General features: G+C 34.6%; 4 protein-coding genes across 5 annotated transcripts; all 4 read left to right on the top strand.

Annotated features, from left to right (window-relative positions):
• The first annotated feature begins 604 nt into the window (after positions 1 to 604).
• On the top strand, positions 605 to 2,681 carry CYP703A2 (cytochrome P450, family 703, subfamily A, polypeptide 2). Its single transcript, XM_085727388.1, has 2 exons — positions 605 to 1,723; positions 1,976 to 2,681. Exons 1-2 carry the CDS (start codon positions 797 to 799, stop codon positions 2,612 to 2,614), a joined length of 1,566 nt encoding a protein of 521 aa, XP_085583514.1. The 5' UTR covers positions 605 to 796; the 3' UTR covers positions 2,615 to 2,681.
• Positions 2,682 to 7,525: 4,844 nt separating this feature from the next.
• Positions 7,526 to 14,187, top strand: LOC146909479 (Protein kinase superfamily protein). 2 transcript variants are annotated; one of them, XM_085724620.1, is made up of 2 exons: positions 7,526 to 7,701; positions 11,554 to 14,187. In XM_085724620.1, exons 1-2 carry the CDS (start codon positions 7,695 to 7,697, stop codon positions 13,644 to 13,646), a joined length of 2,100 nt encoding a protein of 699 aa, XP_085580746.1. In that variant the 5' UTR covers positions 7,526 to 7,694; the 3' UTR covers positions 13,647 to 14,187. The 2 variants fall into 2 exon arrangements, with proteins under 2 accessions (XP_085580746.1, XP_085580745.1); XM_085724619.1 differs by having other exon boundaries at positions 7,619 to 10,012.
• Positions 14,188 to 14,331: 144 nt separating this feature from the next.
• Positions 14,332 to 18,926, top strand: LOC146909478 (uncharacterized). The gene is made up of 6 exons (XM_085724621.1): positions 14,332 to 14,955; positions 16,316 to 16,418; positions 16,745 to 16,921; positions 17,398 to 17,496; positions 17,641 to 17,883; positions 18,117 to 18,926. The coding sequence occupies exons 2-6, from the start codon at positions 16,350 to 16,352 to the stop codon at positions 18,507 to 18,509; spliced, it is 981 nt and encodes a 326-aa protein (XP_085580747.1). The 5' UTR covers positions 14,332 to 14,955; positions 16,316 to 16,349; the 3' UTR covers positions 18,510 to 18,926.
• A 2,368-nt stretch (positions 18,927 to 21,294) lies between these two features.
• Positions 21,295 to 27,264, top strand: LOC146909477 (cardiomyopathy-associated protein). Its single transcript, XM_085730344.1, has 4 exons — positions 21,295 to 21,400; positions 21,515 to 21,570; positions 21,716 to 24,841; positions 25,950 to 27,264. Exons 3-4 carry the CDS (start codon positions 21,752 to 21,754, stop codon positions 26,886 to 26,888), a joined length of 4,029 nt encoding a protein of 1,342 aa, XP_085586470.1. The 5' UTR covers positions 21,295 to 21,400; positions 21,515 to 21,570; positions 21,716 to 21,751; the 3' UTR covers positions 26,889 to 27,264.
• The last annotated feature ends 144 nt before the right edge of the window (positions 27,265 to 27,408 follow it).

The raw sequence follows: 27,408 nt of genomic DNA, 5'->3' as shown, positions 1-27,408 counted from the left end.
AAGGAAAAAACAACAAGAAAATTTGGACTTCACCACTCAACTAAGCGTTGACATATCTTGAACAATAACCTATTTAAGTAAATTCTTTACATTGAAATAACCGATAATATGTCTAATACTGTAACAAGATTGAGTGAAAAAAATATTATTTATAAGCTAGGACGTCAATAGTCTTTCTTTTATGAGTTTATTATTGATGCACTATCGGTATCAAATATCAATGTGACATGTTTTACACCATTAACAAATCATAATCAATCATATGTATAGCGTTAAATTATTCTTTTATTATAATTAATAAAACAACAGTATAATATAAATCAGAAGTATTTGATATTTGTTTACATGAATATTTTGAAATTGTTATAGTAATTTATAATTTGATTGTATATTTTGGGAGTCATGCACATGGTGATTGTACGCAAAATTTGAAGTAGGAAGAGTGCAACATTCGTGTGTCTTCAATAAGAAATGAACTTGAAAACAAACATCATGCGCATGACGTCCTACCCACTTCTAGGTGTACCAATAAAAATACAATATTTCTGATTAAAAATAAAAATTAAGAATTAAAATGAAAAAAATACGGGTATTCGTAAAGATTGTGACCCTTTAAGATATGCAAATGTTTGAAAGAAAAACAACTTTCACGATATAAAGGATTTAATCATAAATGAAAACAAGTCATGAATTCAATCCAATGGTTGCAAAACTCCTTTCAAAATAATTGGAAATAAAAGGTGTGCTTGGAGCAAACAAATTTGCTTTCTTCATACGAAGTGATTGATCTTAGAAAATGGTATTAACCATACTTGCCTTAACCTTACTCCTAACAATATTAGTCTCAAAAATCATTCGAGATTGGCATATAGGAAAATCCCCATCCTTGCATAAGAAAAACAACCTTCCTCCCGGCCCACCAAGGTGGCCTATTGTTGGTAACCTTCTCCAATTAGGGCAACTCCCTCATAGAGACTTTGCATCATTATGTGATAAATATGGACCATTGGTTTATTTAAAATTAGGAAATATTGATGCTATTACTACTAATGACCCTGAAATTATACGTGAAATACTTCTTTCTCAAGATGATGTTTTTGCCTCTCGTCCACGCACTCTTGCAGCAATTCATTTAGCATATGGGTGTGGTGATGTTGCCTTAGCCCCATTAGGTCCTCATTGGAAGCGTATGAGAAGAATTTGCATGGAACACTTACTAACTACAAAGAGACTTGAATCCTTCTCAAAACATCGTCAAGAAGAAGCGCAACATCTTGTTAAAGATGTTTTTGCACGGGCCAATTCCGAAAATCCCATTAATTTAAGGGAAGTTTTAGGTGCATTTTCAATGAATAATGTCACTAGAATGTTGTTAGGAAAACAATATTTTGGTTCTAAATCTGCAGGTCCACAAGAAGCTATGGAGTTTATGCACATAACTCATGAATTATTTTGGTTACTTGGTGTGATATATTTAGGTGACTACTTACCAATGTGGAGGTGGATTGATCCTCATGGTTGTGAGAAGAAAATGAGGGAAGTAGAAAAAAGAGTTGATGACTTTCACTCCAAAATTCTTGAAGAACATAGAAAGGCAAGGAAAGATAAGAAAGGGATAGGAAAAGGTGATGAGGAACTTGATTTTGTGGATATTTTATTGTCTTTGCCTGGTGAAGATGGAAAAGAGCATATGGATGATGTTGAGATAAAAGCTTTGATTCAGGTATTGCCTTTTCTCTATTAACTTTTTTTTTTTTTTTATTTCAAATTCCATTGTTTGAATTTTATTTATAAACATGCAATAAGAACCAGTTTTTCTCACTCTAAACAACTAATATGGATGTAATTTTCTACCTCTCTTCTCATTGCTATTCAAACTATTACAATTTAGTACCAATTTCAACAGAGTATATAGCATAATTTTGTTTAATGTTACATGTAATGATTGAAAATAACGTAGTTGCTAAATATTTAGGATATGATCGCGGCTGCAACAGACACTTCAGCAGTTACTAATGAATGGGCAATGACAGAGGTAATCAAACATTCACACGTCCTTCACAAAATCCAAGAAGAACTTGATGCAGTGGTTGGCCCTAATAGAATGGTGATTGAATCTGATTTGCCAAACCTTAATTACCTAAGATGTGTTGTACGTGAAACTTTCCGCATGCACCCAGCAGGGCCATTCCTCATTCCACATGAATCTCTTCGACCTACTACTATCAACGGATACTACATTCCTTCAAAGACTCGTGTCTTCATCAACACTCATGGATTAGGTCGAAACACGAAGATTTGGGACAATGTGGATGAGTTTAGGCCGGAGAGGCATTTTTCAACTAGCGGGAGTCGAGTTGAGATCAGCCATGGAGCTGATTTTAAGATATTGCCTTTTAGTGCTGGAAAACGCAAGTGTCCAGGTGCACCACTTGGAGTCACTTTGGTCTTGATGGCTTTGGCTCGACTGTTTCATTGTTTTGATTGGAACCCACCTAAGGGATTGAATCATCAAGATATTGATACTCAAGAAGTTTATGGAATGACTATGCCTAAGGTTCATCCGTTGATTGCTGTTGCTAAACCACGCTTGGCAAGTCATATGTATGATTGATTTAAGGGCAATATCATGTTCTATAAACAAGTTGAATAAAAATACATGAAGTTTTTTATATCTAAAACTATACGCACCAATTAAGTTTTATTTCAAATTTTATCCTTTGACATATCAAGCATGAGTCAAATGACATAAACCAAATCTAAACTGTTACATTTAATTTATCTTACAAATAATAACATTCGAACTAAAATAACAAACCAAAAATTACAGAGTTACTTGACCCAATAAGTTAATGATTATGTTATTATTTTTCTACCTGGTCAAAATTCAAACCTTAAACTTTTAAGGTCTTAACTCCTTTAATCTCTTAATTCTAATTCAATCAATTGCGCTATCCATAACGATCAATATATTTGGCTCTTCCAACGCTCACTGCCATCGCAATGCCCAGGGCTGGCCTTGAGGGGGTGCAAACAGCTCAACCGAGCTGGGCCTCCCCCAAGGATGGGCCTCAAAAAAAAAAATTATACCCGGTAGTATACTATCCTGCAATAAAGGGGGTGCAAACAGCGCATGACTTTTGATTGTTTTGTGCAGGTTTAATTTTCCTCTTGCTTTTGGTGTTAGGTGGGGATTCCTCACGTATACGGTAGTTATTTTCACCTATGGGTGTACCGCATATATACGGCACGTTGTATTTATCTTTTAAAAAATATAAATAGAGCATTGCTCTTTTAAAAAAATACGTTTTGATTTTATCACTGGCCTCTTTTCATTCCCAGAGCCGAGCCTCAAAATTCTCAGGGACGGCCCTGGCAATGCCCCATATTTTTTTTACCTTTAGTTGTCGTTTTGTTGCTTTCTTTACATGAGGGAGAAAACAAGAGAATCAGAATGATCCATATTAACACTGTACCAAAACACAATGTTTGTTTCCTGGTTTAAAAAATTATTCCCAGGAACGTGGAGGCTGGAATTATAGATTTTATGTTTGTTACAAAGTTAAAAAAATAACTCCTAGGAATAAAGAATTCCTAGGAAAAAAATAACTTCCACTTACCCATGATTTTATTCCCAAAGAAAGTGGCTGGGAATAAAAGATTCCCATGTAAATAGTAATAAAATTGAAATAACTATCCATATACCCCACTATCACAAACAATTCCCATGAATATGACAATTATTTACCAAACACAATTTTTTAAAAATACCCAGGAATAAGATGCACATTATTATTTCCCAGGAAGGTTATTCCCAGGAATGAAATTTTAACCGTCAAACAAACGCCCCCTTGTAATTTCAAAAACCGCAAATAAGAATCTATACTAGAATTTCTCTCGATGCTTGTCTTGTCACGCATAAGTCAACTAAGCTCATAGCACCTATGGTAAGACAAGGAACAACTATTCTTATTTTAACTACGAAGGTCCAATTCTTTTCCCATGATAGCTATTCTTGCCTGCCATTCACTTTATTTCATTGGAACATAAGAAGAGGGTGGCATTTAGGCTGGACCTGTTATTGTTTTGGTTCATACTGGACCCATTGATAATACACTCTACTGCAGGTTGTTCCAGTAACATGGTTATTTATATTTTTATCCCATATATATGATAAATCATAACAGGCTCCACATTAGTTAATAAATTTACAAATTATACACATGTAGATAAAATACCTTTCTTACCCTTTCTATGAAAATCTCAACCAAAACACAAAAACCTTTTATACTGTATCCATGTAACAACTCCCATATCGATTTAACAACTCCGAGGAAAAAAATATCATTCAAATAAACTATGTTCAATTTTATGCGAACATTTTATCATTAAAATCAACACTATTATTTATTTCCTTAATAACCCTATAAAATACAAAGGGTTTAATATGTTTTTGGTCCTTATAAAATTAGAAACTTTGTCCTCGTGAGCATAGCTCAGTTGACAGGGACATACATTGTTATATGCAGGGACCGGAGTTCGAACCCCGTACACCTCACTTATTCATCTTGAAAAAGGTGAATTTTCATCACTAGACTACTTGACCAAAAATAAAAAGTAAAAACTTTTAAGTTTAATCCTTACTTAATTTTAATAGATCTTTTAGTCCCTACAAAAAATAGAAGTTTTCCGTAATGTGTAGCACTTTGTTTTGTAGTATTGTTGTTATTGCATATTGGTACTATTTTTATGTTGACAGACGTTGGATTTTCTTTTCTTCAATAAACTATGTCATTAAATTTATATGTTATGTTACCGTAACAGGGTCGATGTCGTGGAAATTGTTTAATATGGTACATTACAAAGGTTTCTGGCAATTTATTTTATGAATTGAATTATACTATTTTTTCGATTCAAGTAAAATGTTTACTTTCATATTTGCATAATATTTATTCTTTCGTATGAACCGTACGTTAGCACGGGCCGACGATCTAGTTTTTATTAAAAGTTCAATTACTATCCAGAATCTCTATCTAATTCACACAACGAAAACCCTAACCCTAACTCAACTACTTCGACTTATCTAGAGAAATCTAAATCTAATTCACATAACTCAATCACTAACCCTAAGTAAACTAATTCACATAACTGAAACCCTAACCCTACCTAAAACTTTTATATTTTTAGTGCTTCAAAACTTTTATACTTATTGGGCATATTTTAAATTAGGGAAATGCTAACCGGTGCCCCCGAGGCACTAGTTAAAGATATGAAAAAGGAAATTATATAGTAGTTAATGCATTGAAATTGTATAATTAATTTATAATAAAGTCAAAAACAGTTTCCTTTTATGGTAATAATTCTCTTTTATGGTATGCTTAACCAATGGCCAGGGGCACCGGTTAGCAGGACCCTTTAAATTAACATGTTTCATTGGTTGAATTAATTATTATAAATAGTTGATTAAGAATTACATTAAAAAATTATGTACTTTTTTTGCCCATGATGGAATAAAATGTAAACTAGAGGTATAATTATATTCAGCACGTTTTGGTATTTAATATAATTAAATTCAAGAACTTAATTGTTTTGAATTCATAATCATTTTATATCTCATGCTATTATGGGCCAGACCACTCTTAACGTTGCCAGGTCCAATATTTAGGTCATGAAATATTTTTTTTTTTAAGATCGGCCCAATAACATTTAAAACAAAAACCAAATAGTATAAACTATCTTGGTATTTCTGCAAATACCACACATTCGTACCATCCACCTGAAGAGAAGGTTGCCAAGTATCTAATCTGTCCATACAAATTATAAAATTATATATCCATGGCTCATATCAAATTGGTCCAGCATGAAACCATATTTTCATGGGTCCAAATTAAACGCAACCTAAGAAGAGATAAAATATCTCCGAAAACCCTTCAAAAAAATAATTCTCCAAAAAAATTCACAACTAAAAACAAAATATCGCTCTCACTTCCCCCACATCTTTTTCAACTTCTATAATCTAATAATCTTTTTTAAATTTTAACATCGTGTTAAGTTATGATTTAAATTTAAATTAAAGATAACTAATGCTACATATTAGATTTGTTTACGAACAACTTATCTAGGCTTAATTGCATTTTTGGCCCCCTATCTTTTCAAAAGTTGCGATTTTGGCCCCCTAACTAATTAAAATACAAAACAGCCCCTATGTATTGGATCTTTGGCATTTTTGGCCCCCAAGACCACTTTTGACTTAGTCTTCGCTGACGTGACACCCACAATGGTTGACACGTGGCACCTCACTTACGGGATGTAGGTGTCACGTCAGCGAAGACTAAGTCAAAAGTGGCCTTGGGGGCCAAAACTGCCAAAGATCCAATACATAGGGGGCTGTTTTGTATTTTAATTAGTTAGGGGCCAAAATCGCAACTTTTGAAAAGATAGGGGGGCAAAAATGCAATTAAGTCTTTTATCTAATGCCACAAACAATTAGCATAATATTTGAGAATTTATAAATTTCAATAATGTTTTCATCAATTATTTGAGAATTTATAAATTTCAATAATGTTTTCATCAATTTCAGTAAACTCTTTAATATAGTTATGAAAATATCTTATAATTTACATGAAGTTAATTTTACTATGTTCTCTCTTTAATCATATAAAAATAGCTGGTCTACTTTTCATTACTAAATCAAACAGTATCTTAAATTTACAACGCTCATACGTATCGTACATTCACCACTTCCGTTAGATTTTGTGGTTGAAATAATTTGTATATAAACACTTACTTCCATCTATTCATTTTGCAAGAGAGTATTGCTAGAACTAAGCAGCACACTCTCATTTATTTGCTTGATGAGGGAGAAACTTGTGATCTTTTATGCATTATTTAATGGATGAACTGTTTGTAATTTGATAGAGTAATTTTTAGCAAGTGAGTCGTAGAAAGTTTTCAATCTATCACAAAAGATGTATCTAAGATCTAAGATAAAATACGAACGAAACAAACATGATATTTTATTGAATAATAATAATAATAATAATAATAATAATAATAATAATAATAATAATAATAATAATAATAATAATAATAATAATAATAATAATAATAATAATAATTCATTAGCTAGTTGTACCCTAGTCGGAAAAAAATTATCCTATACTACTACTAATTGTCGGAAAAAAAATTATCCTATACTACTACTAATTAAGGTAAATTTTTTTGTTGAAGAAACTAATTAAGCTAAATAAACACTAATAGTAATTTATTTATTTAGATAAAATCATTTATAGTATCTTATGATAACTACATTGGGCCAGTAATAGTTATAAAATATTTTTTTTCACCGTAGAAAGAAACGGTGGTGGTAATAAATGTAACATACTACTACTACTACACTGACAGAGCAGAAAAGTAAGCAAGCACGCATGAAGTGAAAAGTGAAAGAGCTGAAAAAATAAAATAAAGTGTTTTGTTTAGTTTAAACCGTGTTATTCAAAAATCATAGTTGTGGCTGAACTGGAGCATAACTTGGTGGATCAACCACAACACAACCAGGAGGAGGGTCCATCTTGTTCTTCACGTTTTCCTTATAAACTAAAATTAATTTAAATTAAATAAAATAATATTGAGAGAGAGAGAGAGAAATTCAAAGAAGATCTGAAAGCTTCGTTCTACCAGATAGCTTATTAAAAATGCAAGGTGAATATTCATTCATTCATTCTTCTTCTTATATTCTCAACCCTAAATTCTATCTTCTTTCACTTAATTTTACTTTCTCCGTCTATTCTAAGCTGTGTTTTTTCTTTCAATTTTTATTTTTATTATTATTTCTCAATCTGGACTATATTGTTAATTGTTTGATTAAATACCTTGATGCTGAATCTGTTTGATTAGTGTTTTCGTTTGTTGTTTGGTTTGATAAATTAATGATGAAATTCGAATGTTTGACAAAATTTTAGGAATTTAGGGAATTCATGCCTATTCTCCCCTTCCCCTTCTTCACGGGGTGGAGGGCTTCAAATTGTGATTCCTTTTTTATTGTGCCGACGAAGCTTGATGTTTCATTTTGCGTTGTTTTTGGGTTAGGGGGAAATGCAAGACATGGGGAGGGAAGTGATTAGTAATTTAAATTTTGCTTTGCTTGTATGTTTTTTTTTTTTTTTGGAGGGGATAGATAGGAGCAAAGTCCCTTTGACTAAGTTTTGACTCTAAAATGTAGGTGATTTGGAGGGAACAAAATGTTTACTAAAAATTTAAATCAATTAATTAAAATTTATAAAAATTTCTTTATATAATATAACTTTTTTTTTAAGACTATAATAGGTTGATTAGCTCTTCTCCTGACCCGTAAGTACAACTCAAATGTAGCTGCCAGGATATTTGATATACTGGGGCGCGGGTTAGCACCTGCAATTCTCAACGTGTGTGAGTTTCACCACTAGGCTGTTTTGAACCAGAAAAAAATCAAATAATTAGCTCTTCCCCATCCCTCTTGAACCCTATGTTATCACAGTAGCCGTGATCCCTTAATATATATCTTTTATTAATCAAACATTAGCAATCTTGTTAATATATATCCCCTTAATTCCTCTGCAATTCGTGCAGTTTTGGATATAACAATTGTTCTTAAGGATATATTTTAAAATACCCCTCCTTCATCCAGTTGGTAATTGGCATGCTCGTAGACCTTATATTCTCGTTAAATAACTTCATTGATCTCAGTGATCATCCAAGGGGTAGCAAGATCATAAGATCAGTCCGATCATACAATTTAACTTGCGATCTTAACAACATTGGGTGAAGAAGACACATGCATGATTTTACATTATGTTTCTAACACTTCACTTTTTTCTGTATTTTCATTCTTAATGAATCAAATTGATGCTAGCAGTTTATGAGTTAGCCCGAAGTTTCTGATGGTACTCATAGTTATGTGGCTTTTATGTCCAAGTGAATGGATAACATTGCATGATTCTTCCCTAAAAACGTTCATTTGATTTTGTTCATTATATTTTCTTGTGTTGTTAATCGTGTATCGCGGAAATTAGCAATTTGTTCAAATTCTGCTATACTACAGATCTATTAGTGGTATTGAGGTGCCATAGCCGCTATTTAACTAAATAGATATTTTCTGATCTTATGCTATAGTAGTTGTGATAAGTGATTACAATGTGAAAGTGATGGTTGCTTTTGTTTAACAATATGCGGTGACAAGGATTATAAATTTTTTTATTCTTAGATTACTCCAAACTTCATCGATATTTTTGTAGTATCATGATACAGATGTTGCATTTGCACAATGATAGGTAGAAATGGAAGGAAATGATTGAGACATAAGCTCTGCTTGTAAAAAGTTCAATATTTCTCCAGGGGATAAATGTATTGGTGTTGTTTCAAGTTTTCTTAGACTTAAGAAATTTATCCTGTCATGTCTTAAAAGCCTATTTTTGATTCATTCAGAATTTTGAGAACGACAGATAATGAAAAACATCTTTTTGTATAGTTGATACATCGAAAAGTATTGTAGTTATTTTAGGATTATTTTAGAATAATTAGAAATCCATTTGACTCTAAAAAGGTACTTAAATGACCTTTTCAAAAAGTTATCTTTGTAATCATGTTCTGACAGTTCAATACTCACTAACCATAGAGATTGTTTGCTCAAAAACAAAAAAACATAGAGGCTGAGTGGTAACTGAAGCCTGAATTTAATGCTGAGTCTGCATTGAATTTATTGCTTTTAGTTGGCATAGATGGAATGACAGTTTTTTACAATAAATTTTAAACAATAATCGGGTTAAGGTGCAAGAAGTTTACCATAGGTTGTATGATGGTTAACAATCCAGGGAGTCAAATACTGTCTGCTCTGTTAGGGTTTCAGTGCTATAATAAAGCAAGTCATTCTTGTGTTCCCCCCTGTTTATCACTGTTAAGACACCTGGTTAGCATACGACTTGAACTTGCTGATTGATGGCCTGTCGCTGTGACAAGCATCTGAAAATAACAGATGGTGAGATCTGTTTACTCCGAAACCTTAATCCTTTTTTCTCTCAAGTCTTGATCTGTACATAAAATTATTGTATATAAATAATCTGATTCATTTCTGATTTGTTTTGAGATATACTGGTTGCATCGAATTTAATGATTGGCATTAGCTTATTCCAGTAACTTCTATGTTTTTATGTGTATTTTACAAAAGACTCAATTTAGGGTAATTGTACGCCTTTCATCCCTTTGTGCATGTGTGTGTCTATATATATACAGATTTTTTTTTTCAAAACAAAAATGAGTTGTGTTGGGAAGTAGCATTACCCTGACTTATTTTTACTGTAAATTGTACTGGAGGCAGTAGCTTTTAGTGGTGAAAACAGGGATAATTTGGGGGTCGGAAGTGCCATCGGCCTGGCTTGTCCTTTATTATAAATTTATAATTGATACTGGGGTTAGAAATTTTTAGCTCCGTTGCCATGTTTGGTAGAAGTGAAAACAGGGATTAATCTGGGTTAGAAGTCATTACATTTGTGATGTAATGACTTTTTTTTTTAGGTAAGAATTTTCGTAGAAAACGAAATCCAGGAAAAAACAATTTCTTCAGTTCTCCTTATCTTGGCCTACAAAAATAGACATAAGTATTAGCAAACATTGTGCATCCCCAAATGTCTGCATATCATGTTTGTGATTTTCTGGAACTTTTGGACTGTGTTAATTTTGAAGGAATTCATGCACACACCCTTTCTCTGGTACTGAAAAAACAAAACACATGTATATTAGGACCCACAAATTGCTTTCTTAAAGTAGGATCCACTAGTGAAGAATGTATGACCCTTAACACACTTGCACATGCTTGTAAGTACTAGAGTAAAGGTGCATAACTTTTATGCACCCTATAAGGACACAACTCTGATCAATTCAAGTAATTCTCAACATTGTTTTTGCACATATGTTAGGAAAATAAGAGCAAAAGAGTAACCGCGAGGGGATTACTGAATGTGATTTCTTTAAGTAGACATATGGCCGTTTCTACGAGACTGGTCTTGGTTTTTTTTTTCTTCTGGTGTTTATACTTATAGTCGACGGTAAGCACTGAGAAATAATGAGAATATACTGCTATATATTGATAGGATGTTTGCATTAGATATACTGATATATTAAATCTGGGCATGCAAAGGATTATTACTTGTTAAATTTACCAGCAAAGAAGGGAAGGGGTGCTGTGCGGAGTTAATATGTGGTTATTGTATGAGCTTAAGCAGAAATTTCAAGGAGTCTCCCAACTTCCCTAGGATGCACCATGTTTGATCATTTTGATCTCACTTCAATATAATATATAGTGGTTGCGGGATCTCACATCTAACTATAAGTGATTAAGGCATCTTTTCCTTTGTTGAATTTCTATTGTCAGTTTATGTATTACCTTTCTTATCTCTGAATTTTCAGTTCAGGTAAGAATTATTGCTGTTTTTGCAACTTAATGAATGCATGTTTCTACTATCCTCCTAAAAAGGAATAATCATTATAGTGATGTTAATGAAGTTTGATACCTATTTGTAGGTAGATCCCCAGACCAGGAATCAATTGGGTCTGGGACAAAGAGGTCCAGTGTGTCATCTGGTGGTAGGTCTCGGAATCGGAAGGAGTTCTTCTATAAATTTGTTGATAGTGACGGTCTGAATGAAAAACTTGTAGATTGGTTTGAATCTGTAACAGAAAAATATACATTGAAACAGCAAGCATTTGATGTGCCATTTGAGTTGGTTGAACTTCAAAAATTTGATTATGCATTAGAGGGGATTTCATTTCAGCAGCTCACACGCATGCCTAATGCTGTTCATGCTTCTACATCTGAAGCTGTAGAAGCAACAGCTTGTCTTGCTATTGAAGATTTTCTACATGCTGGTATTAAGGGCTTGTGGGAGGCATTTTGGAGTCAAGATGAGCCTATGCCTTTTTCTGCGGCTTGTTTGTATAATGCTAACATGAAGTTCTATCAGGCTGAAAATGCTATCGCTAATGGAAGGCTTGGAGGTCTTTGTGGCACTGGTATATTGCTTAATAATTCTAGACATCCTCATGGGAAATGGGATCATCTCCTTGAATTAACGCTTCTAAGAACCGATATCAGAGGTCTAGCTGTTGGCAGTGACCGCCAGCCTTCTTTACCAGTTCTAGGAGAAGCTCTATTTTATGCTATTCGAATGTTGTTGGCAAGGAGTTTGAGTAGACTGAGTTTCTTTCCGGATCCTAGCACAGTATTTGTTCTTCTAGTTGATTCTCAGTACGGGGGAGTTGTAAAAGTTGAAGGAGATGTAAGTAAGCTCAATTTTGATGTGAATAATGTTTATGAATGTGCTGCTGAGTGGGTACAAAATCATTCTAGAATTTCTGTTTCTCCAATTTATAGAATCTGGAACAAACTTGGGAATGCAAACTGGGGAGATATTGGGGCTCTACAGGTTTTATTTGCAACCTTTCACTGTATTATGCAATATGCCGGAATGCCCAAGCACTCTGTTGAAGATTTAGCTGCCGATCATAGTTCACGTCTTCAAACAAGAAGAATCGAGAGGCAGTTAGGAGATACCACCAGAGTGAATGGAAATGGCCCATTTCAATACCAGCAGCGTAGTGTTTCCCCCGAGATTGTCGAAGTTCAGGATGATTATGTCAAGGTCGATTCCAAGGAGTCAATGAAGTTAGAAGAAGGGTCTATGTTATGGCTGGAGGATTCAGATGGACAAAAGGGTTATCAAATACAAGAAGTAATCAAAACTGGTGAATTGACATACTACATTGCATCTTATGTTGAAGACCCAGGAACAGATCTGTTTCTATATGTGGGCTCTCATCCCTCCCAGCTGGAACCAGCTTGGGAAGATATGAATTTATGGTATCAGGTCCAGAGGCAGACCAAAGTATTGACAATAATGAAGCAGAAAGGTCTATCAAGCAAGTATCTGCCTCAATTAATTGCCTTTGGAAGGCTCATACACCCTGGTCATTGTCGAAGGCCCAGCTCTGGTGGAAATTGTGACCACCCTTGGTGTGGGACTCCTGTTCTTGTGATCAGTCCAATTGGTGAAACAGTTGCAGAAATGGTAGAGGCAGGCCGATTTGGTTCAGATGACGCTATCAAATGTTGCCATGATTGCTTATCAGCACTCTCAACTGCTACATCGGCTGGACTACGGCATGGAGACATCAGGCCAGAGAACGTGATCTGTGTTAGATCTGGTGTGAGGCAACCTTATTTTGTTCTAATTGGGTGGGGCCATGCTATTCTTGAAGATAGAGATCGCCCTGCTATGAATCTTCATTTCTCATCTACTTACGCACTTCAGGAAGGAAAGCTATGTTCCGCATCTGATGCAGAAAGCCTAGTCTATATGCTTTATTATTCATGCGGTGGTGTATTACCTGATCTAGATTCAGTAGAAGGAGCGCTACAATGGAGAGAGACATCTTGGTCAAGGAGATTAATTCAGCAGAAGCTTGGTGATATTTCCACTGTGCTGAAAGCTTTTGCTGATTATGTCGACAGTCTATGTGGGACGCCATATCCCATAAACTATGACATATGGCTGAGAAGGTTGAGGCGAAATATTCATGAAGATGATCATGGAAAGGAAATTGACAGCACATGCTAGGATTTCCAACTGGGTCCAATTCCTGAAATGAAAACTCTATAACCTTAACGTGTTTCTCATTGCAGTGATTGGATTTTTGGGCGGTGAATAAAATATGGAAGTCGACAGTTTACTATCTGATGCTCATGCGTTTGTATTCATTGAAGGATTGGTTGGTGTATTTCATCAAAGGAGCATATCATAATTGCCATTGGTGCAGGTTGGACTGCTTTATCTTCTTTAAACCTTGAGACTCTATTGGTGACATCTTTCGGCATGTGAATGAAGAATAGTCAGTTCCTTCATTTTGAGGAGCCAAGACATGAGTTTTAACAGTTTCCTTTCCATTTCATTGTTCTTGACGAGTTCCTTGTCAAAGTAAGTTGTATTGATTACAGCATTCGTTTGTAAAGATAATAGGCTTTCTAGAATACCCTGAGATTCATGCAGTTGCAGGGTTGAATACCATATAAATGGTACACACTGCACAGGATATATAATATTATTCTGTAAATCCCTTATTTTATCGTGTTCATTGTAGTATCTATTTTATTGTTAGAAATTGACCTGTCTCCAGTTCGTTCCCACTTCCCATATGCTTCAAACCTTCAACTTCATGTTGGGGAGGGATCATAATAACGTTTTTGTTTGATAACAAGAGATATTTTCCATTTAATATGTGACAGTCTGAGGATATCATCTTCCAAACTTGGAGGATAATCAATCTTGGGCAAACTTTCACTAATTCCTGTGGAGATTTGCAGCTCAACTGTAATTATTTTAAATGTATTTTATTATGAATACTTATTAGAAAAGAGTTTAATTTCATTAGACGGTAAGTCTAAAGAAATATGTATGCATTCAATGATTTAAGTCGTGTTTTTTCTTCTTCTTGGATTCGATATATTTTTTTATATTTGCTTTAAGATTATAAAAAAAAAAAATTATTCACTTACTAAAAAAACAATTTTTTTTGTCAGAATAAAAAACAATATTTTATTCACCTTTATTTAATTTATTTTTCCCGCATTTCAGCTCATTCCATTATTCTCACTCAAAAAAAAAAAAAAAAACTCATTCCATTCTTGGTAAAAAAAAAAAAAATTCATTCCATCCGACAGTTAAAAAAACAAAATACATCTCATTCCACTGGTTTCTCTGCAGTAGCCACGTGTTTTTTCCCAACCCCTCTCCTTCTTCATGATCCATCTTCTTTCTCTTATTTTCCTTCTTCCAAAAAAACATTGTTCTTCTTTTCTCTCTTCATCAATGTCAAATCTTGTTCGCTTTGTCTCTTCCTGAAAAACTGGTTTCTTTCTTCCATTCCACGGTATTAATTCATTTCATGTTTATATCATTGGATCATTTACATGCAAATAATATTGCTTATTATTTTTGTTGTTCTATTCAGTTGGTAGGTTTTTGTCTGAAATCATGGTATAGAGCAAGCAATATAGAGTGATTCTGATGAATGATATATGTTTATTCATTATTACCTGCAACAAATTTAAGAATTTTACATGTCAAACGAGCTCTAAGAAAAAGGAAATTGAATTGTGTTTATGTGTGTTTTCCTTGTTGATGATTGTAATGCTATATATATATATAGAGAGAGAGAGGAATGAAAGACAAGCGGGCGACAAACTGCGCCGCTAACCAATGGCAAAACAACCCTCTTGAAAACAACATTCTTAGATCTTTTAGGAGACACAACATTGATATGCATGACCCTTTAACTATACGTATAAGATCCACAATCTTTGTTACTAAGACACCAAAAGTGTTAAACACAAATGGTATAGAAACATGTTGATTGTCATAACTCATAACACACTTTCTCATGTTTGGCCACTTAGCTTGAAGCGACTTCAAGGGTTGCCTGTCCCACAGTAAAAGTCTTTGTCCCCAATCCCACAAATAGGGAAACCCCGGTCAAGTCCACACGCGTGGTTATACCATTCCTATCATGCGTTAAATCATTAATGATTTTGAATTGTGCCATACATTTTCTTATTGTTCTTTTGAAACGTTTTATGATTCAAAATTCAGCTTGGCAATTTGCGATTTGAATCTTGTTCTGATAATAACTATGCTTGGAATATCTGTAACACTTGAGTTTTAAGTGCAATCGTGATTGGTTTACGAAAATTATTTTACTATTTTGATCTTGAGTGACTAAAATATTATCTAGTTTTCATTTCATTTCGTATTTCCAAAGGTTTGTATATAACAAAAACAAGATTCTTAAGGAAAAGTGTATTCTACTTTTCCCCATAAGAAGGAAACAGAGAATATGGGGGCTTTCTGAAGGGGTTGGGGTGTTCTCCTTTGTGCCTCTAGTTTTCTTACATTTTAAACCATGGCGACATGATGCAATGATAAAGAGAGCCATTATTGTACCAAAAAAAGAAATGAGAACATCATTAATGTGTATTTACTGAATTGAAAATAATACTAACTCGACTTATTGATGTACGGATGAAATAGCGGTATGGTGTTTTTGGACAATTTTGGGTCTAAACTGAGAAGCCAGGCGCCTTTTATGTTGCAGCTGTCTATTTAACAGCAAATAATTATAACAAAGGCGTTAATTCTCAGCTAACAATGTTGCAGCTGTCTAGAACTTCATTTTATGTAGTTACTTGCATCTGAAAGTACGAGCTTATTTTGCACGTCTTCCGTATTTTCAGGATGTTTTAGCTTGATTAAGATTTGAAAAGAAAGATGTCATTTAAGAGATTGAGAGATAGTATACTTGAAAAGATTTTATCTCCAGAAGAGCAGCAGATCAAGGTACTAGACATTAATTTTGCCCTATTTTATGAACCTGAAGTGTTAAATTTGATGTTTATTGTATGTTCTAACCCTGCATTTTCTATGATGTTCTTCCATCCAAAAGTTTGCATGTGGTCGAATTAGTTGTTAGGAAATGAATACATTTCTCTTAAATTTCCCAACCTGCCAAAAGTCAGGTTCGATGAAATTAGGATAATTAGTTATCTTCCTAATTGGATGAGCAAGGAAACTACTACAACTTGGAGGTTGTTTTAGGGCTGTGATACCATTTTCTGGAGATATTTTGAAGTAACAAAATGTTTGGTTTTCTTTGTTCTTTTTAGATCGCAGAAGTCGGAAGGATAATTGGTCCAATTGCCGACAAGTTCCCGGCTATATGTTCGGATGCCTCAGTGCTAAGGTTTCTTAAAGCACGAAACTATAATACTATAAAAGCTGCAAGGATGTTGAGAGCCAGCATAAAATGGAGGCTGGAGTTCAAGCCTGAGAAGATTAGATGGGTGTGAATCCAATATTACTTTTTATCTCTGTTTTTTAAAAAATAAAAATAAAAAACAAAAGAATATATATGAGAGCTCGATTTGAAAAAATCTGAAGTACGGAAATTTGTGAATATGCTAGTCCTCTAAGTTCATTTTGGTATGGTTTAATGAGTAAAAAACTTGGGAACTTAGATAAATATTAGCTTAATCTCAATGAAGAACAATTAAAACAAAGCTGTTAGCTTTAGTTTACAAATGTACTTGTTGTAACTAGGACAGATCTATCACTTTACAATGTTAATTTTCATTGAAAATAAGTAAATTTGGTGGCTTCAACACTTTTAACACTCTCTGTCCGATTTTATTCTGTTTATCCGATTTCAGGACAACATTCCTGACCATAATCGGGTGGTTTTAAATAATGATGAGTTACTTACTGTTAACTAGGTAAGTGCAACTAAAAGACCATTATCTATTTTGCTTTATACAATCAGGATGATGTAGCTCAAGAAGCTTTGATGGGAAGGATATACAGGGCTGATTACTTGGACAAGCAAGGAAGGGTTGTTTTTGTTATTAAAGCTGGACGTCAGGTAATCTAAACACCTCGATGGGAATTAACTCAAATTTCATTTGTTTTGCTGTGGATGTACTTGATCCTTCTTGTTGTGTAGACGTCATTGTTAATATAATCGATGATTCAATCTATTAACTAAGACCTTAGTTATCCATTGTAGAGTACAAGCACGACAATCGTACAGATCAAGTACCTTGTTTACTGTTTGGAGAATGGCATATTGAATCTAAGTTCCACACAAGAACAAATGGTTTGGCTAATTGATTTTCAAGGGTGGAGCACATCGTGCATATCGGTAAAGGTCACCCGAGATGCTGCTCAAGTCTTGCAGAATCATTACCCTGAAAGGTTGGGCCTTGCTGTCTTCTACAATCCGCCAAAATTGTTTGAGTCATTTTGGACGGTATGATATCATAATCTATCCTGTCTTTATAACCATTTTTTTTCCGCTTTTGTGTGTGGTGGTGGGGGGTGGATTTTATTATTTGCGACGTATCTGCATGATGAAACAGGAGACATTTGCTTATCCTGCAAATGTCACCTTAGTGAAATCATTTCTTGTGAGACAGGAGACGTACTGCTCAAGTTATAGGATTTATTTTTCTGCGTTTGATAAGTGCGCATTCTTTGGAACAGATGGTGAAACCATTTCTTGAACCCAAGACTTACAGAAAGGTGACATTTGCTTATCCTGACAGCCCAAAGAGCCGAACGATGATGGAAGAACTCTTTGACATGGACAAGCTAGAATCCTGTTTTGGTGGAAGAAATACTGCCGGAATGAACTTTGAAGCTTATGGTCAAAAAATGAGAGAAGATGACAAAAAGATGATTGATTTTATTGATTCCTGCTGTTCAACCTCAGAAGCTAATGAAGTACTGCAATCAAGGAATGATTCTGATAATGAATCATCTGGTAATGAAGCAATTTATTCAAACTTGGATGAAGATGAAGAAACTATACATAAGCGATCGCCATGCTCCGAATATGAACCCAAGAATGAGGTTCATCATGAGAAAAATGAGTGAAGAGGTGAACCAAAATTTAGCAAACCAATATGTAATGTTGGTTTTTAAGTGACATCTACACCATTTATTTCAACCAATGCTCAATTAGATCACTATCCACTGTAGACATCAATATATGGAGCCATGAACCTTTTCAGTGAAAGTGTGAAGAAGTTGAGTTGGCTCTTTTGGCATGAGAATTTCAGAAGTGGGGTGTGTTTGTATTTTGTAATGTGTAAGGATTTGTTAAGAGCTACCCACCACTCTTTCATGTACAGTCTAACCTATGTCCTAAATGTAACACAAAAAAGCATGTTTGTATATATATATATATATATATATATATATATATATATATATATATATATATATATAGATTCTTTTATAGAAAATTTCAACATTTTATTTATAATGTGACCTCTAAAAATTATTCAAAAAGGACTAATTCAATAGATATTTGCTTTATTAAAAAAAAAAAAAGATATTTGAGATTCTTGATGACTAAATTGTTACCTTCTAATTTTTGCGAACCAAAGTTATCGTGAACTTTTTTCTTAGATAATAGTTAGGACAGTGAACTTAAAAGATTGGACCATCATAACGAAGGTAATTATAATTGTTGGTTTAATAAAAAAAATGAAATGGTCAAAGTTTAATAAGTTTCTTGCCATTGAACTTCACTAATTTTTTTGGACTCTATCGGAGCTACTAGAAGATCCAACACAAGTTTTATTTCACCATTGAGGACTATTCAAAAGAGGAGGAGCTTGCTTGACTTGTAAGTAAGGTGGCAATAGCTCAAACCTCCCAACAAAGGACATATGACCTGACTTTGGTCTGACCTACATAAAGTCTGATTCAACATGATTTGTTTAGGAAAAATGATAGACTTAACCCCTTTTTAAAAAGTCTATTTATTTAAATAAGTCAGACTTTAACGTTTTGTTCAAAGCTAATTAAGTCTATAAAACTTAAGCATCAACTTGTGGTCTTTAAAAAGAGAAAGAAAAAAAAACAAAAGTCGTCGGAAATAGCTAAATTGAATTGATAATTTATTGAGAAAATAGAGACAAGGAAGATTTCATCGCCGTTGCCGGCCAAAATCAGGAACCGAATTAAAAATATTTGTGAATGTATATGAGGTTGGCAGTCCAACACCAGCCTGGAAGAACAAAACACTGACAACATGGCATGTTTTATGGAATAGTAAATTATAAAAATGTCAAAAACTCCACGAAGCAATGATCGTGACCAACATCCATTTTTCATCATTCTTTCTTTCAATACTTTATTAGTTTGATGAATTTAATAATATACTCTATTAGAGTATTATTGAATGTATTTATAAAATTATTGTTCAATAACATAGTATATTAATTAAACTCTAGTTTGATTGTAGTTTGTACTAATAAATAATTGATTTTGAATAATTGATTGTATAAAGCTAATTTGAATATAAATTAAACTCTTGCTTATATTTGAATGCATATATTTAATAGTGACTTGAACAATAAATTCAGGATTATTCCTGTGAGCTTAGCTAATTGGTTGAAACATTACATGATATATGCAAGATCAAAGTTCGAATCTAGACATCCTACTTATTCACCTGAATTTCTAAAAAAATTCAAAACTAAAAATTGAGTGAACTTCACATTTTAGTTTCATTTTTTTTTAATCATAAATTATATATATAAACCATTATTTACACTTGAATAGAAGGCAAACAGACAACAAGCTGCGTCGTTAGACCTTTTTGGATGACAAAACCAATCCTTGTGAACACAACATTCATGGACCTAGGAGACATGACATTACTATGCATAACCTTTTGAACTCTATGTAGAAGGTCAACAGCCTCGGGTGCTAGGAAATCGAAAGTGTCAAAAGCAAATGGTATAAAGGCATGTTGATTGTCAAAACGCGTTTTCTCATGTTTGACCACTTTGCTTGACGCAGCTTTTAAGGTTGCATGTCATACGGTAAAAGGTCTGACACCTAATCCCACAAGTGGTGAAACCCCAGTCAAATTTACAAAAGCATGTTTTCCACCTACCCAACCGTACACCATAACATCTACAGGCCTGCGTGTTGATCTTCTGTCTACTGGTCAGTCAGGAAGTTCACTCTTCAAATTAGAGTAAATTTAGAAACAAAATCAATTGTATTCAATCTAATGCAAATGGTAGGTGTGCAATGTAAAAGTGTTACAAATTTTGGACTTCCAAATTCATACCACAGATTAGAAGAAAATAGCGCACACAGTTTTTTATTTTTAAATAAATACAAAGTAGATTTTTTCACACAACTATATTGATACATGTATATCTTATTTTTCACACAAATAAACATGTATATCTAAATTATTAAATCATTGGATGCATTTTATTTATGTTAATATCCCTACATTACTAGCCATGAAATTGTAATTCCCAATCTCAATTAGTCAAAACAATGAAAAATATGAACTCTAGAATTCTCCTAAATCAAAATTACCATGAAACAAAACAACCAAAGGTGACTTATGAACGCCATAGTCATCATGAATTAAATTGAACATTAATGAAACTATAGAATTCCTAAACCAAAATTACCATGACATGTCCCACACAACACAACATAGATCTCACAACATGAAAGCATGACAGAGTAAAAGGTTTTCTTTCCAGACAGCAACAATGAAAAAAAAAGCAAAAATTTAGAATAATGTCATCATGATAGTATTCTATCATTTTCTTTCTCTTCTTTTCGTACCGCCCCACACTCTCTCTTTTTTCAAACCAACAAAGGTCACATATCCAATGTCATAACACATACATTCAGCTTCTTTTGTGAATGTTTTGTCTCATAAACCAAACAAAAAAATATACATAGAAAAAAAACAGAGGATTCCCACATATCCTTGATTTCTGGTGAGTCTTTTTTTTTTTTTCCTTCATGTTTGATGACCCTTTATTCCATAATCGATTATGCTATGATCAATTCATCATTTTCCTAAAAAAAATCTAATTTTTATTTGATTTCAGGGATTGGATTTATCATTGTTGTTCTGTGTCATTCATTTTGATTCATCGGTGTTGAGGTAAGTTTAAGCTTAAATTTTTGATAAATTTCAAAACTTTATTATTTTAGCTTTTATTTCCTTTTATGGAACTATTGATGATGGATCACTGGATCTTATTTTGGGTATCCTTTTGTTTGTTTATGGTTGATGAATCAAAAAACAGGATTTAGCTAAGGGAAGAGTTATCAAAGAGAAGGAGATGGGATCAGTGATTGAAATTGGAATCAAAGTTAGGAAATTTGTTTTCATTTCAATCAGAGGGGTTTACAGATCAGCTTGCCATCATCCATTTCTTTTGGGTTTTTTAGGATTTTTGCTGTTTTTGTACAGATATTTTCCTTTTTTGTTTTCTGTTTTGGTTTCTGCGTCTCCTGTTTTAGTCTGCACTGCTCTTCTGCTTGGGACCCTTCTCAGTTTTGGGCAGCCAAATGTGCCTGAGTTTGAAAAGGAAGAGAGAGTTACTCATGGTATTTCGTCGTTTCAAACTGGATTTTCGGAGGGTGAAACCATTGTTTCTGATAGAGATGAGAGCTATTTTGTGAGAGGATATTCAGAACATAGAAGTGATATTGAAGAGAGTGGCGTTGAAGAAGCGAGTTTGGTGGGTGTTAAAGATGATAGGAGTGAGGATGATCATGGTTTGTTTTATGACTCTGCGCTGGATGATGTTAACTTGCAGGATATTCAGCATGAGAACGAAGTAAAAGGGGATGTAGAAAGGGAATTACATAGTTTTGACTTAGGAAAGGGCAAGGAAGTTCATGACGGGAACCTCACATCCGAAGTTGTTTCAAGTGACGACGAAGCTATTGAGAAACAGTATGTCATGGTTCAAAAAGAAGATGATGATGATATTTTTGAAATTGAGAATGGGAAAGCTCGGGGAGGCGGGTTTGATTCATTTAAGGAAGGTGATGCAGATTGTTCGCCCAGTTCATCTTGGAAACGGGTGGAGAACAACACTGATGAAGACGACTCTGAGGATTCAGGGTCTGATAGGGCGGAGAGTTCTTCACCGGATGCTTCCATGGCTGACATCATTCCAATGCTTGATGAGCTCCACCCACTTTTAGATGTAGATGCCCCACAGCCTGCTCATTTGTCCCGTGATGGTTCTGATGCTGCATCCGAGAAATCTCAGAAAAGCGACAACGACGATGACGATGATGACAACAGTGTCGAATCAGATGAAGATATTGAAAATCATGGTGAAGCGGAAGAAGATGGTGTTGATGAAGAGGAAGAAGCAATGGAGGGTGGCCAAGAGGATGAAAGTAAATCTGCTATCAAGTGGACAGAGGATGACCAAAAGAATCTTATGGATCTGGGAACTTTGGAGCTTGAAAGGAACCGACGATTGGAAAGTCTTATAGCTAGGAGAATGGCAAGGAGATTGATGACTGAAAAGAATCTAATAGACTTAGATTGTGCCGATGTTCCCTCTAATGTTGCGCCTATTTCTGTTAGACGAAACCCTTTTGATTTCCCTGATGAATCTTATGCTGGCATGGGATTACCACCCATTCCTGGTTCCGCTCCATCTATTCTACAGCCTAGACGAAACCCTTTTGACATTCCGTACGACCCAAATGAAGAGAAACCTGATCTTAAAAGGGACAGTTTTCAACAAGAGTTCACACAGTTTAATCAAAAAGATGCATTTTTTCGGAGGCATGAAAGTTTTAGCATGGGACCTTCAGTATTGGGGATATCTAAGCAAGAGAGGCATGATATTAATTGGAAGCCTGTGTTTGTATCTGAAAGGATGGTTTCGGAGGGAACAAGCTATTTCCAGAGGCAATCTAGTGAAGTAAGTGATTCAAAATTGAGTTCTGTTCCAGATACTGAGTCAGCAAGTTCAGGTGATCAGGATGAGAGGAAATTAAGTGAACGGGACTTGTCTCCAGAGACTGAATTAACATCTAATTTGGATGGCGTTTCTGTTGAGGCTGGTCATGGAAGTGGATCCTCTGAAGAAAATGAATCTGTGGAGATGATAGAAGGTGAGGAGAGCAATGTTTACCGTGATGAAGATGAAATAGTGCTCGGTGGAGTGGAAGATCCTTCTGAGATGGAATTTTATCCTGCAACAGGAGAGCTTGAAATCGACGAGCAATTCAATGATGGGGAAACAGATTTGACAAGAGAACCAAGTGTTGATGTGAGCAGCAGCAGATCAAGCCAGTCCTACCGATCAGAAGTGATTGACGACATACCTGATGAGGAATCAGAAAAAACTGCAAATTTGCAGCATGAAGATGGTCACTTCCCAGAATCGAGAACTTCAACCCAAACTTCAGTGGAGGAATCGATAATTTCAACCCGAACTTCAGTCGAGGAATCAAACTTCCAGCATATAAGTGGTGAGGTGGAAGAGACCCCACTGGTACCAGTTTATGACTGTAGCCCACCCTCAGCAGAACAGCTTATATCTTTTTCTTCCTTGTCTTCTGATTCAGCGACAGAGTTTTCTGAGACGGCATTGCCTACTGTCTCAGTCGATACTACTGCTGATGTGGCTGATAAAGAGTACAAGCCCAATGACAAACTGGAGGATAATTCTTCTAATCATGAGAAAATTCAAGCAGCCTCTTCCGAACTGCATGCGGAAGTCAAAAATGAAATGAGGTCCGAGGAATCTGAAGATATAGATCAGTACAATGTTACTGCAGAGGAGTTATCTGCAGTTATACCAAGTTTTGTTGATCAAAATAGACCTGCAAGGGCTGAGTTTTCTGTGGATTCCAACTTTTCTCTGGATATTGGATCAGAAAAGGGTGTAACTGATTCAGGTTTGTTTCATGAACAGGATATAGACAACCACATATCTGCTGATTCTGAAATGCTTCATCAAGACAATGTGGAGTCTCCAGATTCAAACTATCATCTGGCTTCTGATAAGTTACATATGTTGGATAATGAGTCTGTGGAGGAAGATGCACTGCCCAATGAAGTATCTAAACTAGATAATGAAAATATGTCTGTTTCAGTACAAGATGAAGATGAAATGCCAGATTCCGTGGCTTCTGATTCTCATCACATACCTTCTAATAGTTCATCTATGCATGCATTAGGGGATTCACAGTTCTTACCAGTAGAAACAGAACATTTAGAGAAAAATTGGTCAAATGAAGAACGCATATTTCCGATCGAACAGGATAAAGTCTTGTTGTCAAGTTCCAGGGAGCAAGGTAACACCATTATCCACCAAGATCTGGATAAGAATCATCTGTCAAGCTCTGATAAATTGGTAGATGCACAATCTTCCAGTGATCACGATGAAAGTCAGGTAAGTCAAATAATTCATCGCTTGAACTTCTTTTGCTTTAAGGTTCCATATGATTAAGGAAAATCACATATGAGAAAAAAATAGATACAGTTGTAAATGTTTTCATAGAAAGAATTATTTTCCTATTCTTTTTTAACCCAAGCAATTGGAAGTCGTTGTAGTTTTTCCTCCTACTGATAATATTCTTGTTGAAGTTGAGTTTTGGATAAAAGAAAGAGAAGAACAAGAAAAAGAAAAAAAATTATGGCGAGCGAAATATGTTTGATACTAACTTAATCCAAAAGAGTAAACATTAATCTCTATTTATAGGTATACAAGACTCCTAATCCTAAATTAGTAGGGAAATCGGTAAATGAAACATGATAATGATTGAGTAATATGGAAACTGATCCTGCGAGATAATCTAAGATACATAAGATTAGAAACTGGTCTGAGGAGATAAACTAATATATTTAAATCTATATATGGAATCTGGCATGCTATTTATCCGTGCAATAACAACCAAGCCTTATCGCACTAGGTGGTTTGCTATTTATATGTTCTTGCCATTAATATTGCAACTGTATTGGCTCCTAGGGTACCTCAGATTTTGATTTCCAATGAATGAACATTTTTCAAGACCTCCCTTTGTCTTTTCTTGAACTTTTTTCATTATATTATCGCAAAAATCTCAATTACCATCTCCTACTGAGACTGCTAACCCTTGAATACCCAGAAATCCCAATTCAATAGGCTAGCATCAGATAGGTTGTTCTTTAATTTGGTATGCTGAAGACGAAGAAAGACTCTTCTATAAGAACTTTGCCGAAAGATGAATCAAGCAAATAGATGTCAAACAGAAGATACTTGGCATATGACAATTTTACATCTATTGCACAAGTTGATAGAATTGTTGCTTTTAAAGAAGTTATTGTTCCAGCTGTGTTTTCTGTTATTATTTCTACATGCACATGATTGATAATCCGGAATAATTTGTTCTTTCATTTTCATTTGATGCTCATGACAGCTCTGCTTGCATTGCATTTGTTTGGTGTAAAGTGAGGTTAATTGATTTAAGATTCTAAATAAGCCAAAAAGAACTGATCATAAATTCTTTGACATTCTGCAGAATTCTGATAACATTCTGGTAGAACCTTCACAGGATGCCGGCACTTCCAATGATGGAGTTGGAGAATTGCATGAACATGACTCCTTATATGAAACTCCCGTTATGATCTCTTCTGTGACTTCTGAAAATTCTGACACCCCTGAATTCCGTTCACCCACTGGTGAAGTGGATTTGGAAGTTTATAAGCATCATGGGGAACTTGCTAATGAAGACCAAAATGAAGCACAACAAAACTTAGTTCCTTCAGCAGAGGGCTACATGTCTCCGAATAATGAAGAAAATTTCAATGAATTTGATTATATGAAGGATATTGACGAGGAATTCTTGTCAGAATTGGACACAGTTGGGGATTTTAGTGTCGGTGATGCTGGTGTATCGCATCGTACTGACGTTGTCCATGAAGAAACTAGAGATGCTCAACTTAGTTCACTGCCTGAGGATGTAAAAACAGCAGAGGTTGAGCAGGACAATGACATACCAGTTCTTGAAGTAAGATCACTTGAAGATATTGACATAGCTTTTAAGCAACTTCAAGAAGGAGTTGATGTTAATGATGTCATCCTTCCGAGTACAATTAAGGATCAGCTTGTTAGTGATGAATCTAGAGATCACGTGGAAGTTAATTCAGACCTTCCAGTCATTGAAGCCAGATCCCTAGAAGATATTGATGTTGCTTTAGAGAAAATATCTGAAGATAATCAAGGTGAGCTGCCAGAAGAAAGAGATGCAGAAGATGCTTCAGTCAAACTGGAAGCAAATGAAGCTGGCTCAGCAAAGTTGAATGAATCATTTGATGTATCAACCGGTGCTGAAGAAACGAGCAGAACTCCAGTTGGTAAATTGGAAAATGTATCCATTAGCGGCTCTAGTAATAAGGAAAAATCTCACAGTAGGAAATCTAGTTCTAGTTCCAGTTCGAGCTCTAGCGATTCTGATTGATGCCGAGAGAAGTCATTTTGAGCGAGCCGAAAGAGTTTTGTCTTATTTATGTTGTTTTGAGTTTTTTTCTTCGGAAATGGGAGTTTGAGTTTCTTTCTAGCCTCGGAAGTACCATGGGGTCTTGGCTAATGGTAGTCAGGTCAGGTTTCTATAATTTTGATGGATTGGTTTCTTCAAGAATGAGTTTTGGTTTTATTTCTTGAAGCTTGCAGTTTTTTGGTTAAATTTTACCCTTCAGTGTGAGCAATTTGGTATATATATAGGGTGAGAGCTTATTTCCAACAGTGTTGCCTCTTGTGTAGTCCAAAAGAAATTGGATTTTTTGTACATTATAATTTGATTATAGAAATGGTGATTGAATTTGTTTCTATGTATACATCAAGTAGCCGTTTCTGGGTTCCTTTTCCGACTTATTTTCTTCCTCTTTGCATAAGAACAGTTTTGTTTATTGAGGGCCAGAAAATGTAGTAATGTTCCTCAATTTTGTCTGTGCCACTATTGACCAAGTCAATTACTTTAG

Source organism: Medicago sativa, chromosome 7, assembly GCF_051527215.1.
Source record: "Medicago sativa cultivar Bolivia chromosome 7, Bolivia_mono, whole genome shotgun sequence".
Taxonomy (NCBI): Eukaryota; Viridiplantae; Streptophyta; class Magnoliopsida; order Fabales; family Fabaceae; genus Medicago; species Medicago sativa.
The sequence above is the reverse complement of the archived record's forward strand: the minus strand, read 5'-3'. Positions and strand labels throughout refer to the sequence as shown.

Excerpts from the sequence above, each read along its gene's own strand:
- CYP703A2 (XM_085727388.1), top strand. The coding sequence starts at position 797 with ATGGTATTAACCATACTTGCCTTAACCTTACTCCTAACAATATTAGTC. Across the intron at positions 1,724-1,975 it reads AGATAAAAGCTTTGATTCAG|GATATGATCGCGGCTGCAAC; the intron begins GTATTGCCTTTT and ends CTAAATATTTAG.
- LOC146909477 (XM_085730344.1), top strand. The coding sequence starts at position 21,752 with ATGGGATCAGTGATTGAAATTGGAATCAAAGTTAGGAAATTTGTTTTC. Across the intron at positions 24,842-25,949 it reads GTGATCACGATGAAAGTCAG|AATTCTGATAACATTCTGGT; the intron begins GTAAGTCAAATA and ends GACATTCTGCAG.
- LOC146909478 (XM_085724621.1), top strand. The coding sequence starts at position 16,350 with ATGTCATTTAAGAGATTGAGAGATAGTATACTTGAAAAGATTTTATCT. Across the intron at positions 16,922-17,397 it reads AGCCTGAGAAGATTAGATGG|GATGATGTAGCTCAAGAAGC; the intron begins GTGTGAATCCAA and ends TTATACAATCAG. Across the intron at positions 17,497-17,640 it reads TTATTAAAGCTGGACGTCAG|AGTACAAGCACGACAATCGT; the intron begins GTAATCTAAACA and ends TATCCATTGTAG.
- LOC146909479 (XM_085724619.1), top strand. The coding sequence starts at position 9,973 with ATGGCCTGTCGCTGTGACAAGCATCTGAAAATAACAGATG. Across the intron at positions 10,013-11,553 it reads GCATCTGAAAATAACAGATG|GTAGATCCCCAGACCAGGAA; the intron begins GTGAGATCTGTT and ends ACCTATTTGTAG.